Source organism: Triturus cristatus, chromosome 10, assembly GCF_964204655.1.
Source record: "Triturus cristatus chromosome 10, aTriCri1.1, whole genome shotgun sequence".
In the NCBI taxonomy this organism is placed as follows: domain Eukaryota; kingdom Metazoa; phylum Chordata; class Amphibia; order Caudata; family Salamandridae; genus Triturus; species Triturus cristatus.
In genome coordinates, this window is record NC_140593.1 from 948601834 (window position 1) to 948622036 (window position 20203).

At 48.1% G+C, this 20203-nt stretch overlaps 1 protein-coding gene across 3 annotated transcripts in view; it reads left to right on the plus strand.

Moving 5' to 3' along the window:
• Positions 1-10805: 10805 nt before the first annotated feature.
• The window catches only part of ZBTB47 (zinc finger and BTB domain containing 47), a 296077-nt gene continuing 286679 nt past the window's right edge, over positions 10806-20203 (plus strand). The window contains exon 1 of one of the 3 annotated variants that reach the window (XM_085628788.1): positions 10806-11026. Coding sequence is in view for 1 of the 3 variants with exons in the window: in XM_085628787.1 (XP_085484913.1) it covers positions 11024-11026 (3 nt within the window). In the remaining 2 variants the exon portion in view is untranslated. Of the gene's footprint in view, positions 11027-11313; positions 11334-20203 lie in introns of those variants that run through there. The other 2 variants (XM_085628787.1, XM_085628792.1) reach the window with 2 other exon arrangements.

Sequence of the window (20203 nt, forward strand, 5' to 3'; positions counted from 1 at the left end):
GCGAGTTCTATAAGGCATTTGCAGATGCTCTCGCACCGAGGATGTTGGAGGTGTTTGCGGAGGCATACGAGTCTGGCACGCTGACTCCCTCACTTAAGGAGGCCTTAATCGTAATGTTACTGAAACCGGATAAGGTGTTGAACGTTTGTGATTTCTACAGACCCCTGTCAATAATTAATATAGATGCCAAGATGTTGGCAAAGATGATTGCCACAAGACTCCAACCCTTGGTTCCAAACCTTGTCCTTCCGGATCAGTTGGGCTTCGTGCCCTCCAGATCCACATCCCACAACCTCCGCACTATTTTCTCCACTTTACATTATTTTGAGAGTGACTTTCTGTCAGGGTTTAGCTTTGGCGCCTGCCTGAACTACATTTCCCATGTACAATGGGTTTTGAACTATCGTTCCCAGAAGCCCTTGCTGCAGGACCGGATATAGGGAGGCAAGGCGGTGGGGAAAGTGTTCGTGATTTTGTGGAACTCGGCGGGAGCGGCTGCTCTCGGTTCTGGAGGTTCTGTGTGGCTGCAACGTCCGAGGAGCGTGTGCAGGTTCCCAGCGTTATGCACAGGTATCGTTTTTGTGTGAAGACACATCGCGCGTGATGCTTTTAAAGGAGCGGAACGCTCTAGTAAGTGCTTCAGAGCCTGGCGAGTAACAGAGGAACTAAAGTACTGTCCTGACCGTTTGTGTTACTGCTCATGGGAACTGACTGGTTTTCTTGTTATCCGGCGTTATAGTTTGGTTGATGCAAGTGGCGGAATGTTGGGGGGAATCCTCTGCACTACCGTCACAAAGTTTTGAAGTTTCCTGGGTGGATTACAAGTGCCAAAGCGGACGGCAGTAGGTTAAACTCTACGCCCTACCGTGTTTGGAGGATTCTTGATCTGGAGGGAGTTTGTGGTTGATACCGGTGTATATGACGTAATATACACCGGGGGATTTCTTTACATTTCATTGTAGTGCCTTGGGTGAATCAAGGAACAGGATCTTAGTCAAGACTTGATTTATGTGATTGAATTCATTGGATGGCATAGTTCCAAGTTAGGGAGGGTATGTTATGCACTGTACTAATTCATACCTTTGAGCAGGAGTGCGATATAAACCTTGCCAGAAAACGGGGTTTATTGTGTTATGTAGGGAGAGGAAAATACCAGGAGAGATCCGTCGATTCGAAGCTATTAAGCAGAGTCAGCTCAGGTGACATATCACTTTTTAGCGAGACATTATAGAGGGAAGCATGTAGTTAATGTACTAACCTGTGTGTTTTGTTTTACAGCTTCCTTTCCCTGCTGTTCCTTCCTTTCCCCTCCTGAGGTTTTTTCCCTTTTTTGGGTTTTTTCCCTCACCGTATCATTCAAATACCCTGTACCAATATATATTTCAGGGTGTTTGGAAGGTCCGGAGGTGGAGCTTATTGCTGCGACTGGATCCTGCAGAGTGAAAACCTGACACTTTCAGGGCTGTGCTGCTCGATGCGGCGAAGGCGTTCGACTCCCTACAGTGGGAGTACATGTTTGTCGTTTTGCTGTGATTGGGCCGGCCCTGTTCTTCCTGAAATGGATCCATCTTCTATACACTGCTCCAGTGGCGCGGATCCGTGTGAATGTTTGGGTATCTGCAGCCTTTTCCATCCAACGTGGCACGCGGCAGGGTTCCCCCTGTCGCCAATGCTTTTTGCACTAGCACTAGCACCTTTGGCCTGTAAACTGCATCTTCGACACGCCCAGGTGGCACTGCGGTTCCGACAGCGACCTTTAATGCGGTCATTCTACGCTGATGATATGTTGTTTTATGTACGTGAGCCCGCCACATACTTGCTGGAACTACTGAGAGAGTATGTCAGGTTTGAACGCTTCTCTGGCCTAGGCATCAATTGGGATAAGTCCACTGTATTTCCACTAATAGCCGACACCAAGGAGATTGAGTTACACTTCCCCCTGCAGTGGTCAAACGATCCGGTAAAGTACTTGCAAATTTGGCTCCATAGAGACCCTGAAGTTGTGATATCGGCCAATTACGGCCGGGCCGTTCACACAGTTACAGATCAGGCTGAACGCTGGGCTAAGCTTCCCCATTCACTTGCGGATCGCATTGCGGTCATAAAAATGACATTTTTACCCAAACTTCTATATCTGTTAGCATCCACATCCATTGAACACTGCATTGTTTAACACACTGCAATTGGCTCTGCTCACGTTTGTTTGGGAGGGCAGGAAACCCCAGTGTAGCTGGAAGGTGGTAACGCAACCATTTGAGCGCGGCGGGTTCCAGGCTCCTGACTTTCGCCTATATTACCTATGCGCTCAGGTGCAGTTCACGCACTTTTGGTACTTCCCGCATGTAGAGATGAGGTGGTCTAGTGGCTGCGTGGGCGGAGCAGAGTGGGTGGAGTAAGGGGAGGACTGCCCCGACAGGAAGGGGCGGAGAGGGGGAACAGCCAGGCAGTTAGGAGTAGGGCCATGCTGGTGTGAGGACAAGAAATAAAGTGTCCTAAAGAGAACCCTTCGTGTCTGTCATTATTAGCGCCGTGCAGACACGACAGCTGGCGACGAGGGTGGGATGGAGCTAGATTGCTCTCCCAGAACACCAGCACGCTGACGAGACTGGCGAAGGGCTGGTCACGAAGAAACCAGCAGAAGCGCCGCCACTCGCGACACACACCCGGAGCTTGTGAGAGCCCCGCAGCAGAAGGAGCGAGACTGCGAAACGCGCCCTACATTGGGAAAGGGCCGGCACCGTGAAAGGCAGGAAAGGAAGCGACGACGCTGACACGCGCGTCCCCAGGCCAGGTCAGAGCAGCGAGCGCAAAGACTCCCTCACCTGCCTACCTGTTGCCTGAATGAAGCGGACGATGAGAGGAACCGCCTGAGCAGCGCGCAGTCCTGGAATGAATGAATTGAGAGCCAGGCACCACGTGTGATGTCTATGCACGTTATCCAGCCGGCGGCCATCTTGAAGTCAGGCGGATTTCCAGACGTCCCATGCAAACAGACCCGGGCGGCCATTTTGAAGTCAGGCAACGCTAAAATTTAAACAAGCACAAGCAAACACAAAAAAAGAAAAAAAAAAAAGAAGGGAAACTACTTGAAACGGCGCACAAGATTCCCATAGGATTCCCAGGGCTTGTACTGCGCTGAAGCTGCGCTCATTTCACGTGCACCAAGATGTCGAACCATGGGTCCCCAGCCCAGTCTCCAACTCGCCAAGAAGCGAAGCCGATCATCATGGGACTATCGCACCTGCGCCCCCCAGAGCCCTTAGCGCTCGTGGTCGGGAGCAGCATGGGCCCTCGCTGGGAAGAGTGGATTGAAGACTTTGAGGACTATATCAAGGGCTCGAAGGTGACAGGGGACGAGGATCAACTGATCGCACTTCGAAACCTCGTGGGTAAGGACGTCAGCAAGATGATAAAGGAACTCCCCGCCGCAGACGCAGGAACGTATGCGAGAGTGCGTGCAGCCCTGGATAGGAAGTTCGTACACAAGAAGAACATAGACTATGAACGGTACGTGTTCCAGAGAGCGCGACAGGAAAAGGATGAGGTCATGGGCTCATACATCACACGGTTGCGGCGACTGGCGCGCCATTTCGAGTTCGACGAGTTCTCGACGGACGACGCCATACGGCTGCGTGTGATCGACGGCTGTCAGTCGGAGACGCTACGCAGGAAATTACTAAAAAAAAGTCACACCTTGGATGAAATAGAAGAGATCACGAGGCTCCACGATCAGACTGAAGAGCAAGCCAAGACAATGGAGGCGGGACGCGCGGATCGCAAGGAGTTGGTCTGTCAAGTACGCACCGACCGCCCCCGACGGGGGTCGAGAGAGCGGGAACGACATGCCCGGCCGCCATCGAGATACCGCCGCCCCGGCCATCGACGGCCTGACTCGGGGAAGAGAAGCAGGCGTCAGGATCATGGGAAGAAGGCGCCACTGAGAAGGTGCTACCGATGCGGGTACGATTTCCCACACATCGGAGCGTGCCCGGCTCTGGGACAGCAATGCCACAAGTGTGGCCGCAACAATCACTTTGAGACCATGTGCGGGGACTACCGCCGGGAGAAAGAAAAAGACTCCACGAGGCTGCCAAGAGGCGAGACGCGCCGCCATCACGCGCGAGCAGTACGCGCCCATGGAAGTCCTCCTCCGAATCCTCCCAGTCCAGCAGGGAGTCACGGTCTTCAAGGTGGTCCAGAAGATCACCGTCAAGAGACTCTGAATCACCATCAAGTGAACATGAATATTCCGTAGAATATGCCAACATGATTGCCGATCCAGACCAGCTTAAAAAATACCCTCGACTGGACATCAGCGTTGGCACGCATCCCACGAAGTTTGTGATGGACAGCGGGGCATCCCTCAACTACATCCCAGTGACGGAGTATAAGAAGATGAACCCTCGGCCTCGGCTCGATCCCGCACACGTGCGTGTCTACACCTGGATGTCCAGGAAGCCGCTCCCATGTCTTGGGAAGTTCTCGACGACACTGAGGCATCAAACAACATCTATTCCAGCCGTGATTCACGTCATCGAGGGGCCGGAAGCAGACTGTCTCCTCAGCCTACCAACAGCTGAACGGTTGAAGCTGGTAGAGATCCTGTACCGAGTCACCAGTGACAATGACACCATACACAAGTTCCCGAAGCTATTCTCCGGACTCGGCAAAATGAACAGAGGCCAGATTCGCCTCCACATAAATGACCAGGTCCGCCCGGTTGCCCAACACCCGCGGAAGGTACCGTTCCACCTCCAGCAAGCGGTAGAGGATGAGCTGCAAGATCTGCTGGCTGCCGACATCATCGAACGGACAGAGGGCGCCACACCGTGGGTATCTCCGGTCGTGATAGTACCGAAGAAAGGAACACCAGGGAAGGTCCGACTCTGTGTGGACATGAGAATGCCCAATACCGCCATTGAGAGAGAGCGTCATCCAGGACCTCACTTAAGTGACATGATCGCCGCCCTCAATGGGGCGAGGGTATTTTCTAAATTGGACCTAAACAAAGGCTACCACCAGTTGGAACTACACGAGAGCTCCCGATATATCACGACATTTGCAACGCACCTAGGGTTGTTCAGATACAAGAGACTAAACTTCGGCATCTCTTCAGCCGCAGAGATATTTCAAGAAGCCATCCGACAAACAATCCACCACATCCCAAACACGCTGAACTACAGCGATGACATTCTAGTCTACGGGGCGAACATCCAAGTCCACGACACGGCCCTAGACAGGGTTTGCCATGCCCTCCTGGAGGCCAACCTCACGCTCAACAGAGAGAAGTGCGAGTTTCACCAGTCGCAACTGAAATTCTTTGGCCACATCTTTTCAGGAGCCGGAATGCAACCAGACCCTGACAAAGTGAGTACTCTGAACAGCACCAAGAGTCCACTTGACGTCAGTGATGTGCGGTCCTTCCTAGGCATGGCGAGCTACTGTTCGAGATACATTAAGGACTATGCCACAATCAGCCACCCTCTTCGCGCTCTCACCAAACAGGGACAAGTGTTTGAGTGGACGTCCGAATGCGAGCAGGCATTCCAAGACATAAAGAAGGCCGTGGGCACGGTGGAGAGCCTGGCATACTTCAGCCCGGACCGTAAGACCGAAATAACCGTGGACGCAAGCCCCGTCGGGCTGGGTGCCATCCTGGCTCAATACGACAAGGACACAGACCAACGACATATTGTGGCTCACGCCAGCCGGAGCCTTTCCGACACGGAGAAGGCCTACTCCCAGCCGGAAAAGGAAAGCCTTGCGGTGGTGTGGGCGTGTGAACACTTCCACGTGTTCATCTACGGGAAGCATTTCACCATGGTGACGGACCACCAAGCGCTCGTCACCATCTATGGCAATCCCCGGTCCAAAATGCCACCCCGCATCGAACGGTGTGGACTCCGTCTGCAGGAATACACGTTCACCATCGTGCACAAGCCGGGGAAGGCAGCCAACCCGGCCGACTACATGTCGCGCCACCCGGAAGACTCACAGCGTCACACACCGTCCATGGCAGACGAATACATCCATTTCGTGGTGGATCAAGCGCGGCCACCAGCGGTCCCCCTAGAGGCCATCCTGGACGCCACCCAGCAAGATACAATGCTGCAACAGGTGATCCGAAGGGTTCGAACGAACCGGTGGCGACACGAAGAGTCGGAGGACGAGAGGAGTGACACTACAAAGCGCCAGGAGTGGCAAGCATTCCGGAATGTGTGTGAAGAACTATCTGTTACACCGGACGGCCTATTGTTACGAGACAACCGAATTGTAATCCCTCAGCAACTGAGACAAGGAGTCGTCAACCTGGCACACGAAAGCCATCGAGGAGTGGTCACGACGAAAAGGGCCCTTCGTGAACGTGTCTGGTTCCCTTTCCTGGACAAAATGGTAGAGCACACTCTGAAAGACTGTCTGCAGTGTCAAGTGGTAAGGCAAGGAGACCCGCCAGCTCCACTCCAGATGACGCCCCTACCGCCAGGAGTATGGCAAGAACTAGCAATGGATTTCTATGGCCCCATGCCGTCGGGCAAGTATGTATTGGTCATAATAGATGAATACTCGCGATTCCCCATCGCCCGGTTCGTACCATCCACCAATGCGGCCGCCACGCTCACCATCCTGGATGAAGTCTTTGCAGCCTGGGGTATACCCACAGAGGTGAAAACAGACAATGGGCCCCCTTTCAATGGCCGGGAATTCAGTGACTTCCTGACACTCATGAATGTGCGACACCGACGGATAACACCGCTATGGCCGCAGGCCAACGGCACAGCGGAAAGATTCATGGCCACTCTCAAAAAGACATTCCAACAGGCTGCTCTGGACAAGAGAGACCCGCAAGCGGCACTCAATGATGTACTCTGTCAAGAATTCCTGTCATACAAGGGAAACACGCCCTTATGTAAACAGGAGAGCTGTTACATAACTCAAGGGAAACACGCCCTTATGTAAACAGGAGAGCTGTTACATAACTCAAGGGAAACACGCCCTTATGTAAACAGGAGAGCTGTTACATAACTCAAGGAAAACACGCCCTATAAAGGGAGGAACCGGGAGGTACAAGGCTGTCGGATATTGTGTTTACACCGACGTACCTGCTTCGTGAAGAGCAGTGTTCCGGAGTGGTGCTCCAGTAAGGCAAGAACGGAGGTAGGTCGAGTCGTTACTCCCTGGGCCGTGTCTTGCCCCATCGTCACCTGTGAAGGACCCGGAAGCTCTACCGGTCAACCATTGAGCTTCGCTTTTTGACTCGGCTGAGTCCAAGCGCAGTGGCGCTTTTGCTGGTTGGAGTCGTAACTCCCAGCCCGACCAGAGACACAGGGACTGCCAGCTGTAACGCACACCAGGAGGTGTTTGCCGCGTTACAGACTCGGAAGTCCACAGGATCGATCGAGCGGCTGCTCTCGGTTCAGTCTTCTTGCTTGTGATTGGGGTATCGGTGACGCATCACCAGGAGGTGACTCCGCGTCCCGGTGCAGTCTGAGGAAGAGGTTGAGCGGCTGCTCCCTTCAGGTAGAGACCCCGGCTGGGTGTTTCCCTGACTCCTCGATTCTCCCCAACACTCTTCGTGCCCCTCACAGCCTACCGATTGGCATTGTCGGCCATTTCATTTCTGCCCTCTGTTGGCATACGCCGGGATCGGCGTATATGCAGAGGACGGTTAGGACCATCCGTGCTGTGGGCTGGTAACGTACTTAGCCTGGAGGATTCCAGTGACTATAACTTTTGTTTGTTCTTTGTATTTTATTTGCCTTCATTAAAAGAACTAACCCTTCACAAGTGGTTGCGTCCTCATTGTCGTGTCTGTTAAACGATCCTGAGACGTTCAGGGCGTTACATACTCCGAGCATATCGGACGACATCGCATGCCACCACAGGCAAATGCCCGGCTACACTCATGCTGGGACGCCCAGTCAGGACTCGGATACCCACCTGGGAGGGAGCACTACGACCCATTTCCCCCAGCCGCGTCCATCGGGAAGTGGAAGCCACTGACAAAGCTCGCAAAGAAAGCATGAAGGCGTACGCGGATGGCAGAAGACGTGCTCGCTCCCTCTCATTCCACGAAGGAGATTGCGTGGTCGTTAAGCAGGAGCAATGCAAGAAGACGGACAGTCAATTCAGAGCGGAACCTCTAACGGTCACTCGACAGAAAGGCACCATGCTGACAGCGGAGTCAGACAGCAGGCGCGTAACCAGAAACGTGTCCCACTTTCAGAAGTGCAGCCCAGTTCTACAAGAGACGCTTGAGTCGCGAATGACACCTTCAAGAACGCGACAGTCCGAAGCACAGAGCGACGGTGGCAGCCACCCGGGACAGATACCCGGCGCCGGCACCACTGCAGTGCCTGAAGGACGCACACTCAGACCACGACAAACAATCCGCCAGCCCAAGCGGCTGATTGAAGAGATGTAATTCTTGGTGACTCATTTCATTTGCTAACAAAGGGGGAGATGTAGAGATGAGGTGGTCTAGTGGCTGCGTGGGCGGAGCAGAGTGGGTGGAGTAAGGGGAGGACTGCCCCGACAGGAAGGGGCGGAGAGGGGGAACAGCCAGGCAGTTAGGAGTAGGGCCATGCTGGTGTGAGGACAAGAAATAAAGTGTCCTAAAGAGAACCCTTCGTGTCTGTCATTATTAGCGCCGTGCAGACACGACACCGCAGAAAAATCAACTGCACACAGCCATTGAAGCGGATTCTGTGCTCCCAGTGCCGCTGGCTGCAGAGAGGGGGGGGGGAGAACCGCAGGGGAAAGGAGCCCTGTTCATTGCACTGCGTGGGCATGGAGCGCACTGGCAAAAGGGGCCGGGGTGGACTATGTCTATGCCCCAGTGCTGCCACTTGCGGCTGACCCTGGCATAGCCGCTGCGTGGGAACCAGATGCCTTGAAGGCGCTAGGTCAGGTGGGGATTTCCCACATTGGGATCTCTATAATAAGGGCCAGTTCCTGGCTGTCTCTGAGCTGCAGAGTTGCCACGGTGTGGGTCTGATGCTTGGCTTCACCTATGTGCGGGTGCGGTAAGCAATCTGAGACATCTACCCTTAGTACCTCGGCCGAGCCGCGTAACCTGCGGGCGGTGCTAGCGGGGGCGGAGCTTGGGGGCTTGATAACCAAATTATATAACGTGTCCCTCAGGGAGAACGACCTCGAGGAATCCCCCTCCTATACTAAGTGGGTGACAGTGCTGGGCACCACGCTGACGCTGGATGACTGGAAATTCGGCTGTGAGCTCACAGGGCGATTGACGGTGAACTGCAATCTCCGCATCATTCACTTCAAATACTTACACCAACTCTATTACACCCCGATGCAACTGCGCCGATTCGGCCTCAGGGAAAGTGCACGCTGTGCGCGTTGTGGACAGGCAGATGCTGATTTCATGCACTTAGCATGGATGTGTGCTGGTATATACAACTTTTGGATGAACGTTACTCAAGTGCTCACGGATGTTGTGATGGAACCAGTGGAGTGTTTGCCTGCTATTTGTCTGCTGGGCTGTGTGAAAAAGCTCAAACTATGCAATAGGCGGCTGGTGGCCATCTCCACTTTATTTGCCAAGCAGGCAGTGGCGCAGAATTGGGGTCGCCGGGCTGTCCTGACGGTGAGGAAATGGATCCGAGACTTACTTTATTGTAGGGACCAATTGGAAATCTATGCGGAGGAATTGCCAGAGGCCTCTCGTCCTAAAGATTTTTGGGCTCCACTCACAGGGTATCTCCTTGGGAAGCCAGACCTGCGATGATCTTCAGGAATACGGTGCTATTATGCATACGGGGAGCCCTTGGATGATCATTGGGAACTGACGCATTACATTCTTTAGGACTACCCAGGTTTAGAAGATTGCTATGCAGTGCCGGGAATGGGGGGGGGGGGGGTCGGCGAATGGGTTGCGGGATTGTTCTGTGTGGGCTGTTGTTCTTTTACACTATAAGAAAAAAGCTTGTATTGATATCCTATGCAAATGTGCCTGCGGGACCCCATGTTGGGGGTGATATACAGTTATTTGTCTACAAGCTGTCTAATAAAGATATTAAAAAAAAAAAATCTTTTCTCGTCCAAAGACACTTCCAGAACTAATACACCCCTTTTCATGTCCCTCAAGGATGTTTTTTCATTATTGTAAATTTGTAATCAATGCCTGTTCAATCTTCATCCTATTGTGTTTTGTGTGAGACTGCCGTCTATTGGTTTCTTTTACCTTTTCTTGTTTCTTGTTTGTTTCTGTAACGTGTAAATATGTAATATTCTCCTCATGTAACGTACTTGGTACTATTGTGAAGCGCTCTGACACCTTTGGGTAAAGTCCGCGCTATATAAAACATCCGCGCTATATAAAAATAAATGTAAAAAAAAATACAAAAATGCATTAATTAAATAAATATCTAATAAACCGTGCACGTACTTGGCAACAGAAAAAATGCACGTTTTTATGGCTAACATAAATTCTCCCCCTTTTAGTTTTGCTCAGGCCGTATAATAGCAAATGTAAGAAGTTTATCCAATTGTTTTTATTTCTTTGTCTTCTGATAATAGTAGTTTAGCGAGTCCGTGTATAAATTGTGATTTTAGGAGTATCCAAATGACACATAAGATGATTGCGTGAGCCACTCACACCTGGTGTGAAAAAACTTCCGACCGCCTTGAGTTCGAAGCTTTAGAAAATCCCCAGATATAATAACCCGGAGACGGTGCAGTTCGGTGCGTTGGCATCTGCGTGGCTGGGAGAGAAACCGAAAGGAGGAACTGTCTCTTTAAAACTCCAGACAGCAGCCCCATCTGATCCCGCAGCTCCAATCAGAAGGCCCCCTCCGCATCAGCACTTCTGGCTAAACATGGCGATAGCAGGATGATGTAAAGAAGGAAAAAAAAGGGGTGTAGGACAAAAAAGCCCCCCACGAACCTCTAAAAGCCTAGGAGGAGAGGTGTCTACCAGCACCCAACACTTTAATGGAGATCACACACCCCCTGCAGCACTGGGAGGGGCAGGACTGCTCTGATCCCGGCACCTGGCATCAAAATGGTATTGCTGCTGAGATATTTTTTTCATTTCTATGCATATCGTTTTTTGTAATGTCTTCCCGGATTCCCCTGCAGGGCTTTCTGCAACTTACAGTGCTTTGCGGTATAGGTTGTGCATGGGCAAAACCAAATTGCAAAAAGGGGGAGGGGGCTGCGGATGCTGCGGATTGGCAACCAGGAGACCCTGTGCCAATTTCGTACACTTGACGTGTCACATCTGCGAGTGCTCTGTAGCGTCGTCTGAACTTACCTGTGCCTGGAGGGGTGGGTCTGCTTCGACCGGAGGGCGCGAGGAGGAGGAGGAGGAGGTGAGGGGGAGGTTGCAGTGCTGACATATGTTGAACGGAATGTGAACTGCGACTCGTTTTACGAATATCTATCTGCACTTCGTGTTTTCCCCCTTCATTGACCCTCTAAGTCATATGAGTTATGCTCAGGGCATAGACGAAAATAATAGCAGAAGGGGGAGCGATGTGGAGAAAACGTTGGACAGCAGACTCTCTTGTTCATTTCAGTGCCTTTATTGTACGTATTTTATTTTCTTCACCCTTCGCAGTACCAGCATTACTTTAATCCAACATATCTAATCAGGGTGGCTTGCTCTGGGTCGACTCACGGCGGAGGCTGTCTCCCTGTCAAGTGATCTCTTATCATGTGACAGACACCGCCAGCCTGTCCTTCCTTTCCAGCCAACAAGCACGTTGCATTCTGGGACCTGTAGTTTCAATTTTAACTTGGCACTTGCGGGCTTTAAAATTCCCTGCATGCAAAGTGCTGTTAGCTGAAATGCCAGACCAGCGTTAAGTGTTCACATGATATGTAATGGAGCCACTCGCCACTGTCGCCAGATGGGCAGTGATTATGTTGGAGGAAGGTAGTCAGAACCCTTTCATCACATGAGGAGCAGTGAGCATACCTGCCAACCTTAAGCTAGGTTTCGCTACGCTGTCGCCCAGAAAGGGGGCGGGGCATGGCGAGTGGGGCTTTGAGCCTCCTTCTATGTCTAGTTAACTCTCATTTGCCCACCTCCTATAGTAAGAATTTCTCATCTAGGTAACCATGAAATAGAGACGGGCTGTGCGAAGAAGTCACACCTGTCAGTGAAAGCTATTCTACGAAAGGGGGCTCTAATTCCTAATGCCCAGCTTTGCATCTCTAATGAGATGCAAAGTGGGCGTTCCTGACCTGGCATGACAGGATAAAAAAAGCCTAACGCTATGACGTATAGCGTCAGGAAAAGTAGCGATAACCCCTGTTATCGCTACTTTCCTTACGCCTGCTTCAGGACTGACTTAGCCATGATATCCTATGGAAGGTGGATATCATGGCTAAGTTTGTGAGTCCCTATCAACTAGCTAACGGGAGATTATCGCTGGGTTTCCAGCGATAATCTCACGTTAGCCAGTTAGCGCTAGGATTTTTATCGCTGATGAGATAAGCGTTGCTAATAGCACGCTATCTCAGCGTTAAAAATCGGCGCTAGCCGGCGATAAATATCCGAGCGCTAAATGCGCTCAGCGATAATTATCGCCGGTTGTTGTTGATATGCCCCTTAGTTATATACTTGGCACAACAGTACAGCCCTGCTATTTTAGAACACATCATTGTTTGTGGGCCAAACATGGGGGTATATTATCAAGGACGGCGTTCAAAATTATCGCTGATTTAAAGCGGCGATAATGGGCTTGATAATTTGGCCTTGAGAATTCCAATAGAAGTCCATGTTCTGGTGCGAACATGGGCTTCTATTGGAATTCTCCAGTGCACATTATCAAGCCCATTATCGCCGCTTTAGCGGCAGTTTTCTGCCGCTAAACTGGCGATAATTTTAATGCCGCCCTTGATAATATGCCCCCAAGTGTCCGTATCTAACGCAGTTTGTTTCCCCTTTGCATTCTGTCTGGTACTTTTAGTTTTGCTCTTCTGCTGTACACATACGTCTCGCAAGAGCAACTGGACGTCAAAGACAACTCAAACTGGACGGAACAAGTTGAAATATATGTTCTCATGCAATATGCACTAAAGTTTTTCGTATGGAGGGGAGCACAAAACTAATGATCCTCTAATGGACTGAACAATTACAAATATTCTGTAATTTATTAACTATTTTGTAATTGTGTGTGTAAATGACATTTAAAAATGTAATACACTTATGTAAATGTAAAAAAAATGCAGTCATATCTGTTATTGGCTCTGAATTTATTTTTGGGATATAATTTGTCGTAGTTTGATTGTTTTTTCTAAAAGAATGTATATTTAAAAGTTGTATGCACCCCTCAATGCGAACTACTTTATTGTACATTGCATGACGAAAGTTTGATGGGTAGGGTCAACTTCCAAGTGGGTGTGAGCGCAGTGACCTTTGAAAATATCCTCCCTTTAGGTCGAACGACCAGACAATGCAAGCTGTGAGGCTGCAAAAGACTTGGGGGCAGATTTGCAAGCCCCTTGCGCCGCCGGTGCATCACTTTTTGTGACGCACTGGCAACTCATTTTTCTGCCCCATATTTACAAGGACAGGAAAGTCCACCCTGCGTGGCTTTTCCTGTCCTTGTAAATACGGCCCCTTTACACGCAGCACTTTGCGTGAAAGGGGCGTTCCATGGGTGTTGCTGTGGGTGTCCCACGCAACACCCATGAAACCAGACATATTTCCAGATTTAAGAGGATTCGTAAACCTGGAAATGCATCAGTATGCCACGCCTCCCCAGGGGAGGCGTAGGAAGGCGCAACAAGGAGAAATGTCTTCATTTCTCCTCGTTTGTTTTCTTCTTTCAATGCGTGATGTATTTTACAGCATTTATTGAAAGAGGAAAATGCCTGTAGTGATTGTTTTTGTGCAGGAAACCTTCCTGCACAAAAACAATCTCCCCATGACGCAGGCATCCTTGCACCATGGTGCAAGGGAGCCTGCGCTGGTGCATGGCAGCTGTCTGTGCGCCAGCGCAGAGATAGCAGAGGAATGCGACATATCATTGTAAATATGTTGCATTCCTGTGCTCTGAAAGTGCCACAGCGTGGCGCATCCAAATGACTTGCGGGCCACGCTTTTGCACCTTTTTGTAAATCTGCCCCTTATTGTCAGTGAACCAAGAATTTATAGATGACTTAAAGCCGCCCTTTTCTTACCACTGGCTGGCTTTATTGTCACTCCAATTTGTTTGCTTCTTAGTCAATGGCTTGCCTTGTTCATCTTATGGTTGTCCCTCCCCTGAAGCATAGCCTCTTTGCCGTGTACTGCTCTATTTTTTCTTTTTGCTTAAGCACTCCACAAGAAAGCATATGTTTTCAAGCGGTCTCCCTCTCGTGCTTCTCACCTCACCTTGTGCTCCGTGTTTCTCTCGTCTGTGTGCTTTTCTAATCCGTGCTGTTCTCTCGTCTATATTTTTACTTAAGCCCACCGCAAATGTATCTTTTTTGTCACTGTCTCCTTCTGTGTGCTTCTCCCTCCCCCCCATGCTGTCTCTCATACGGGTGCTTCTGACCACCACCCTGCGTTGGGTCTCTCTCTCTCTCTCTCTCTCTCTCTCTCTCTCTCTCGTGGGGTTCTCCCTTCTTGTGCTTCTACCTTGGCCCTCCATGTGCTGCTTTCCCCCTCCCCGTGCTGCTTTCCCCCTACCCTCTGTTACCATCGAACCCCCAAAACCCGAAAGCCTTGTTTTATTTATTTAAATTGATGCGTTCACACTAAACATCTTTATTTTATTTATGTACCAATACAACTGGCCTCTGCTATCTTAATCAAGTGAAGACACAATTAACGAAAATGGCATCAGCATCATTCTGCTCTGATGCATGCACACCTGAGTGGAATGCTGCGATTGCCCTCTGGCCTTTTTTTTAAAAACATTTTATTTTATTACTGTGATGCTCGTCGTCCTGATGTTGTACAGCACTGCCAAAAGTAATTGGCAAAGTCAATCAGATAGGTTCCAAAGGAAACACATATTGGCTTTGCTTTTTAAAAAAAAAAATTCTTTTATTTTTGGTTTTACACTCCAACTTCATTATTATACACAGCAGACATAACACACAAGAAAAAACACATAACAGAGTTATTTCAAATAGCCTTCCAATTTTTTAAGGACCATATCCCAGAGCATGAGCACAAAATATACATATATAAGTACTTTACAATTATCCGTTGCCATACCACATACTACAACACAGTTTTTCATTTTAGGTCTTAAAAGTGCCTGTGTTTAGTTGTAGTTGAGAGCCATACTCATTCAAAGCCAAGGGCAGAAAGTGCAGGTGCATACTTCTGTAAAGTGCAAAGCGAGGCTTATCCTAATGATGTCAAAACATAAATAGGTTCTACCTATACAGAGACACACACAAGTAAATTATAAAGTGCAGCTGCATAATAACATTGGTGTGCCTATAGGATTGCATAAAGAGTTAAAATGCCGACAAGGGATTTTATTTCAAGCAAATTCTATAGTTATTGGTTTTGGAAAACTTACTTAGCGGGTGAGTTCAAGAAAAATACCAACCCAAATGTCAATTGACTGAACCAATCATTAAATATACAAAACACACACACAGGAAATCTTTTTGTGAAATAAACACAAATCTTTTTATATGTAAATCCAATTAAAAAGGAGTATAGGTGAACAATTGAATGGGCAATAAATCATGAAAAAAGGAAAACTTGAATCTTATCCACATTTCATGAAAAAACATCTATTCCAGTGGAATCAACAGAGATATATCTCATACTAAGAGAATCATAATCAACTGTACATAATTAATGTTGTGGAATCCGATCAACATTCGACTGTCTAATAGTGGGTCTCACTACTTCTATTACCCACCACAACATGTCTTTTTCTGTATGCTTCAATCGGATATAATGATCAACAAGTGGAGCATTCTCAACCTTACATCTGATTCTTGACTGATGTTGTAAAATGCGTTCTTAACCATTTGTGTTGTTTTGCCTATGTATTTCAAGCCACAAGGGCATTGACAAATTGTTGGTGGTGCAAGTAGAGAAGGATTTAACCCAAATCTTCTCTCCATTTAGTTAAAACGATTTTAAGTTAATGGTACTTGAACATGCTGCACAATTGCTGCACTTGTAATGACCAATTAAAGGTACAAGTTGTCTCATGTTATCAACTATATTATGCTCTGGCATTTTGTAAGCATGGACTAGATTCCTGATATAGCAACATAGCTATAAACATTGTCCGCAGCAGTGCTTGATTTGTAAAAAAAAAAACATAAGTGCCAGGGTTCTTGTTAGGAGGCCAGTGCAGCTTGCACCACACATTGTCCCCGCCATGCTGCCAATGATAGTAACAACAACTAACCATCACACTCCTAGAAGTGTGACAATTCGGAACTCCAAGGTCCCATGCACACGCTAGTGGTACATAGATTTAAGTTAGTACAGTAATGAGTGTAGGAACGAAAGAAACACCGTTCAGCCACTGCTCTGTGTGGTTCCAGGATTTATTGTCCTTGTTGTACGTTCCTTGGTACAGAGTCTTAGCCAACAGGTGTTTCATCGCTACCATGAAGTACACAGCGACTTCTTCAGGGCTAAGAAATATATGAGATACACAATTGTATCAAAGTGGGTATAAGACAATGAACGCCATTGGTAGACACCCATTGTGACATGTGAAATAAGAGAAAAGCAGCACGATACACATGATTTCTTAACACATGTGGAAACCCAAGTTGTTACAAACGTCTAACGCGTCAAAACCTTTTTCTATCAAAAGATTCTTTATCAAATGAGGAACAAAACTGTGTTTGGAAAGTACTAGTGAAATTGTGTGACTTATCATTGTGAAAGCATTAATGTGGTTGTATGGTATTGCGACAAACTAAATAGTCATTAATGCCCTGTGGCATGGTACTTTTTATTACTTAAAATTGTGACTTGTGCATGGTGAATATGTGGGAACAACCACCAAGTGTGACAATTCGGACTATTCCAGGCCCTCAAAGCTATAAGAAGATGGCAGGTAATAGTAATTTTTAGTGTATATTGAATTAATAATTGACTGTTGTTATGGTCCTCTCTAAATCAGCCAGACAGTGCAACCTTGTGACAGACTGTCACAAGCGCTGGTGTTGACAGTTAAGTGCTGGTGCTGAGCACCGGAAACCATTGCCACAAATTAAGCACTGGTCATCAGAGTTTGTAGGCTAAAAATCAAACTATTTTAAAGTGCAGGTGCATAATAGCAATAATATGGTCATGAAATAGCAGCAAATCTGTAAACAATATTATAAGGTGTAGCTGCCATATCGCAATAAGATATTCATACATTTACAGCATAACAGCAAACATTATCCATCTAAAAAACTCAGAGCAGGCCCCAAAGAAGGCCTAGAGAATCCATATCTGCCACCCAACTAGCTACATCTATTGCATTCCACCTTAATTTCTTAATTACTTAGTCAAATCTTCCATCCAGTTAGTAACAGTGGACCAGATTCTGCACCCCTTAACTGCTTTTTACGCCCCTTACATTTATACAAATTAGTTTCCATATTGTATACTGCTAAAAATCTAGACCTCCACATTAAAAAGGTTGGGGGTTCTGGATTTAGCCACTCTGATGTAATGCAAAGTCGAGCCACTGCCATAGAAATAAATAATAGATATGCCTCTTTCCTGAAGACATCATTGTCCTCAGAGTCATCTATCAACCCCCAAAATAATCAACACAGGGATGCTCTGAACTTGTGCACCGATGATTTATCCCATAAAGTTACCAATGTCTCGCCTCAAAGAATCTAATTTGGGACATGAAAAAAAGTATGGACAATCTCGTCCTGCTCTGACCCACACTGACTATAATTGCCACTAAACCCGCCACCCCATCTAGCCACCTTAGCCGGTATGTAGTAAAAATTGAATATTGTCTTAAAATGTGGCATCTCAAGCTGGCTGTTAACCACCCTGTTGCCTAAATCCAGTGATTCACGAAGACAGTGGTGTAGCAAGGTCAGGTGGTACCCGGTGCAGAAAAGTTCTTGTCACCCCAAGCTTGACAAAATGGCAAAAATATGTGTTTAAAACACATATTCTTACCATTTTGTCACCCCCCTCAGCGATGACACTTGTCACCCCCAGCTTGACAAAATGGCAAAAATATGTGACACCCGGGGCGGCCCGCACCCACCGCACCCCCCTTCCTACGCCACTGCCCAAAGATAAAGGCCCATTATACCAAGTATAGCTTCCCATTTAGTATTTTGCACTTCCAAATCATCAGGTTGGCCTTGTATCAGAAGATAATTATTTGAGCCAATGCTATCCCTCCGACTTACAGCCTCAACTAAGGGAATCTTAGCCACTAAAGATGGCTCCCTCACTCTCTTGTTGATAAAATCTCTAATCTGCAATTTTTAAAAAAAATCACCCTTCATCAGCCCAAAAATCTGCTGCAGCTCGCCGTAGGAATAGAGTTGGCCTTCCCAATACAAGTCGTCGAGCACCGTTATTCCCTTTTGAACCCATCTGTTTACAATTGCATCCTGAAACACTGATGGGAAGACCATTGAGGGTGACAAAGGCGTATAGAAGTTAAGCTTAGTTATGCCTAATCTTCGCTTTATCTGTCACCAAACTTTATATGTTGCTCTTAAAATACTAAATTTGGCTTTCTTATAATAACTGGGTTACACATTTTTTAAAAGACCACCCTTGGCCTCAGTTCCCAAAATTAACTCACAACTTGTTGGGGTTTCTGCCAGATTCATTCTGTCCAACCCACCTGTAATTAAAATCCCCATGTGTTGGAACATGTAAGCCCAGTAATGGATCGTAAAATTAGGGACTGTCCACCCACCTCGCAATTTTGGGAAGAACCATATATTTAGCTGCTCTTCTTGGCCTCCTATATTCCCACAAAAAGCTAAAACATACATTTTCCAATTTAGTCAGCTAAAATGTGTTAATTTCCAAAGGAACGTCCCTAAAAATGTACAGCACCTTTTGAAAAATAGTAATTTTTAACACATTACACCTCCTTAGTACAAGAGATTTATCTAGGGTTGCTTTAACTCTGACCCCTAGATATACTGCATCTGTCACCACCCACATATCACTCAATCCATTCCCTTAGTGCATAATACCTGGGCCTTACCCTCATTTAATCTGTTCCCTGAATTGACTTTGCTAGAGGTTGTTTTATTTTATTATTGATTTAACCCTCACACCAAATGCACTCCTTATGACCTCTCCTCACCCTATTTAAACAGATGTAATTACAAATGTTGTCAATCATTTTATAGGTGAGATTACAAATCACACTACCCATGCTACTTTGACAGATGCAAGTGTTGTTGTCCTGTCATATATTGGTGTCATTATGTCTTGTTGTTTAGTTACGTTTTGCTGTTCTGTGTTTTTTTTTTTTTTATTGGTATGAATATTGTGAGGTCCTATCCTGGGTGCGCCCAACTTCCAGCCTTGCACACGGGGGGAAGGGGACCGCAAAGTGGGGGTTGCCGCAGGGCCTGGCCTTGTGCCAGCTCTGCGCCTAACCCTTTTTGGGTGGCCAACTTCTGGGCCTCCTATCTCTGGCCATAGCCTACCAGGTCTGTGCCTAACCCACCATGGCTGTCATACCCGTGCTGCACATAGCCTTCAGCAGTGTGCAGTGAGAGTTATCAGTAGAGCCTGTCTTCTGGCCTGACCCTGCACCCATCCCATCGTGGGCAGTCAACTCCACTCCGGCTGCTCACAACTGGCCTGTACCCAACCCTTCATGGTCGGCCAACCACCTCTGTGCATGGCTTTCAGCTGTGTGAAGCGCAGGTTGGTTGCAGGATCTGTCCTTCGAGTATCCTCTGTGCCCAGCGCTCTGCGGGTGACCAAATTTTCAGCCATGCAAGCTGAGTTTGGCTACTGAGCCTGTTCCCTAGCCAATTAGTACACTCATCCATCAATGTGCGTCCACTCCCCACCTTGCAAGGCCTTCTGCCATGCACAGTTGAGGTTGGCCACAGGGCTTCGCATCTCACAGTGGGTTTTAGCCACAGGACAGGGCAAAACTCAACAGGGGTTAGCCAGGGGGTCTGGCATCTGAATAGGTGCTATGTCTAGCCTACCCCTGAAAGCCTTCCCCTGCTACAGACAGCCTTCAGGCATGCATAACAGAGATTGCCTGCAGGGTCTGGCCTCTTGTAACAGGGGTTGGCCACTGGG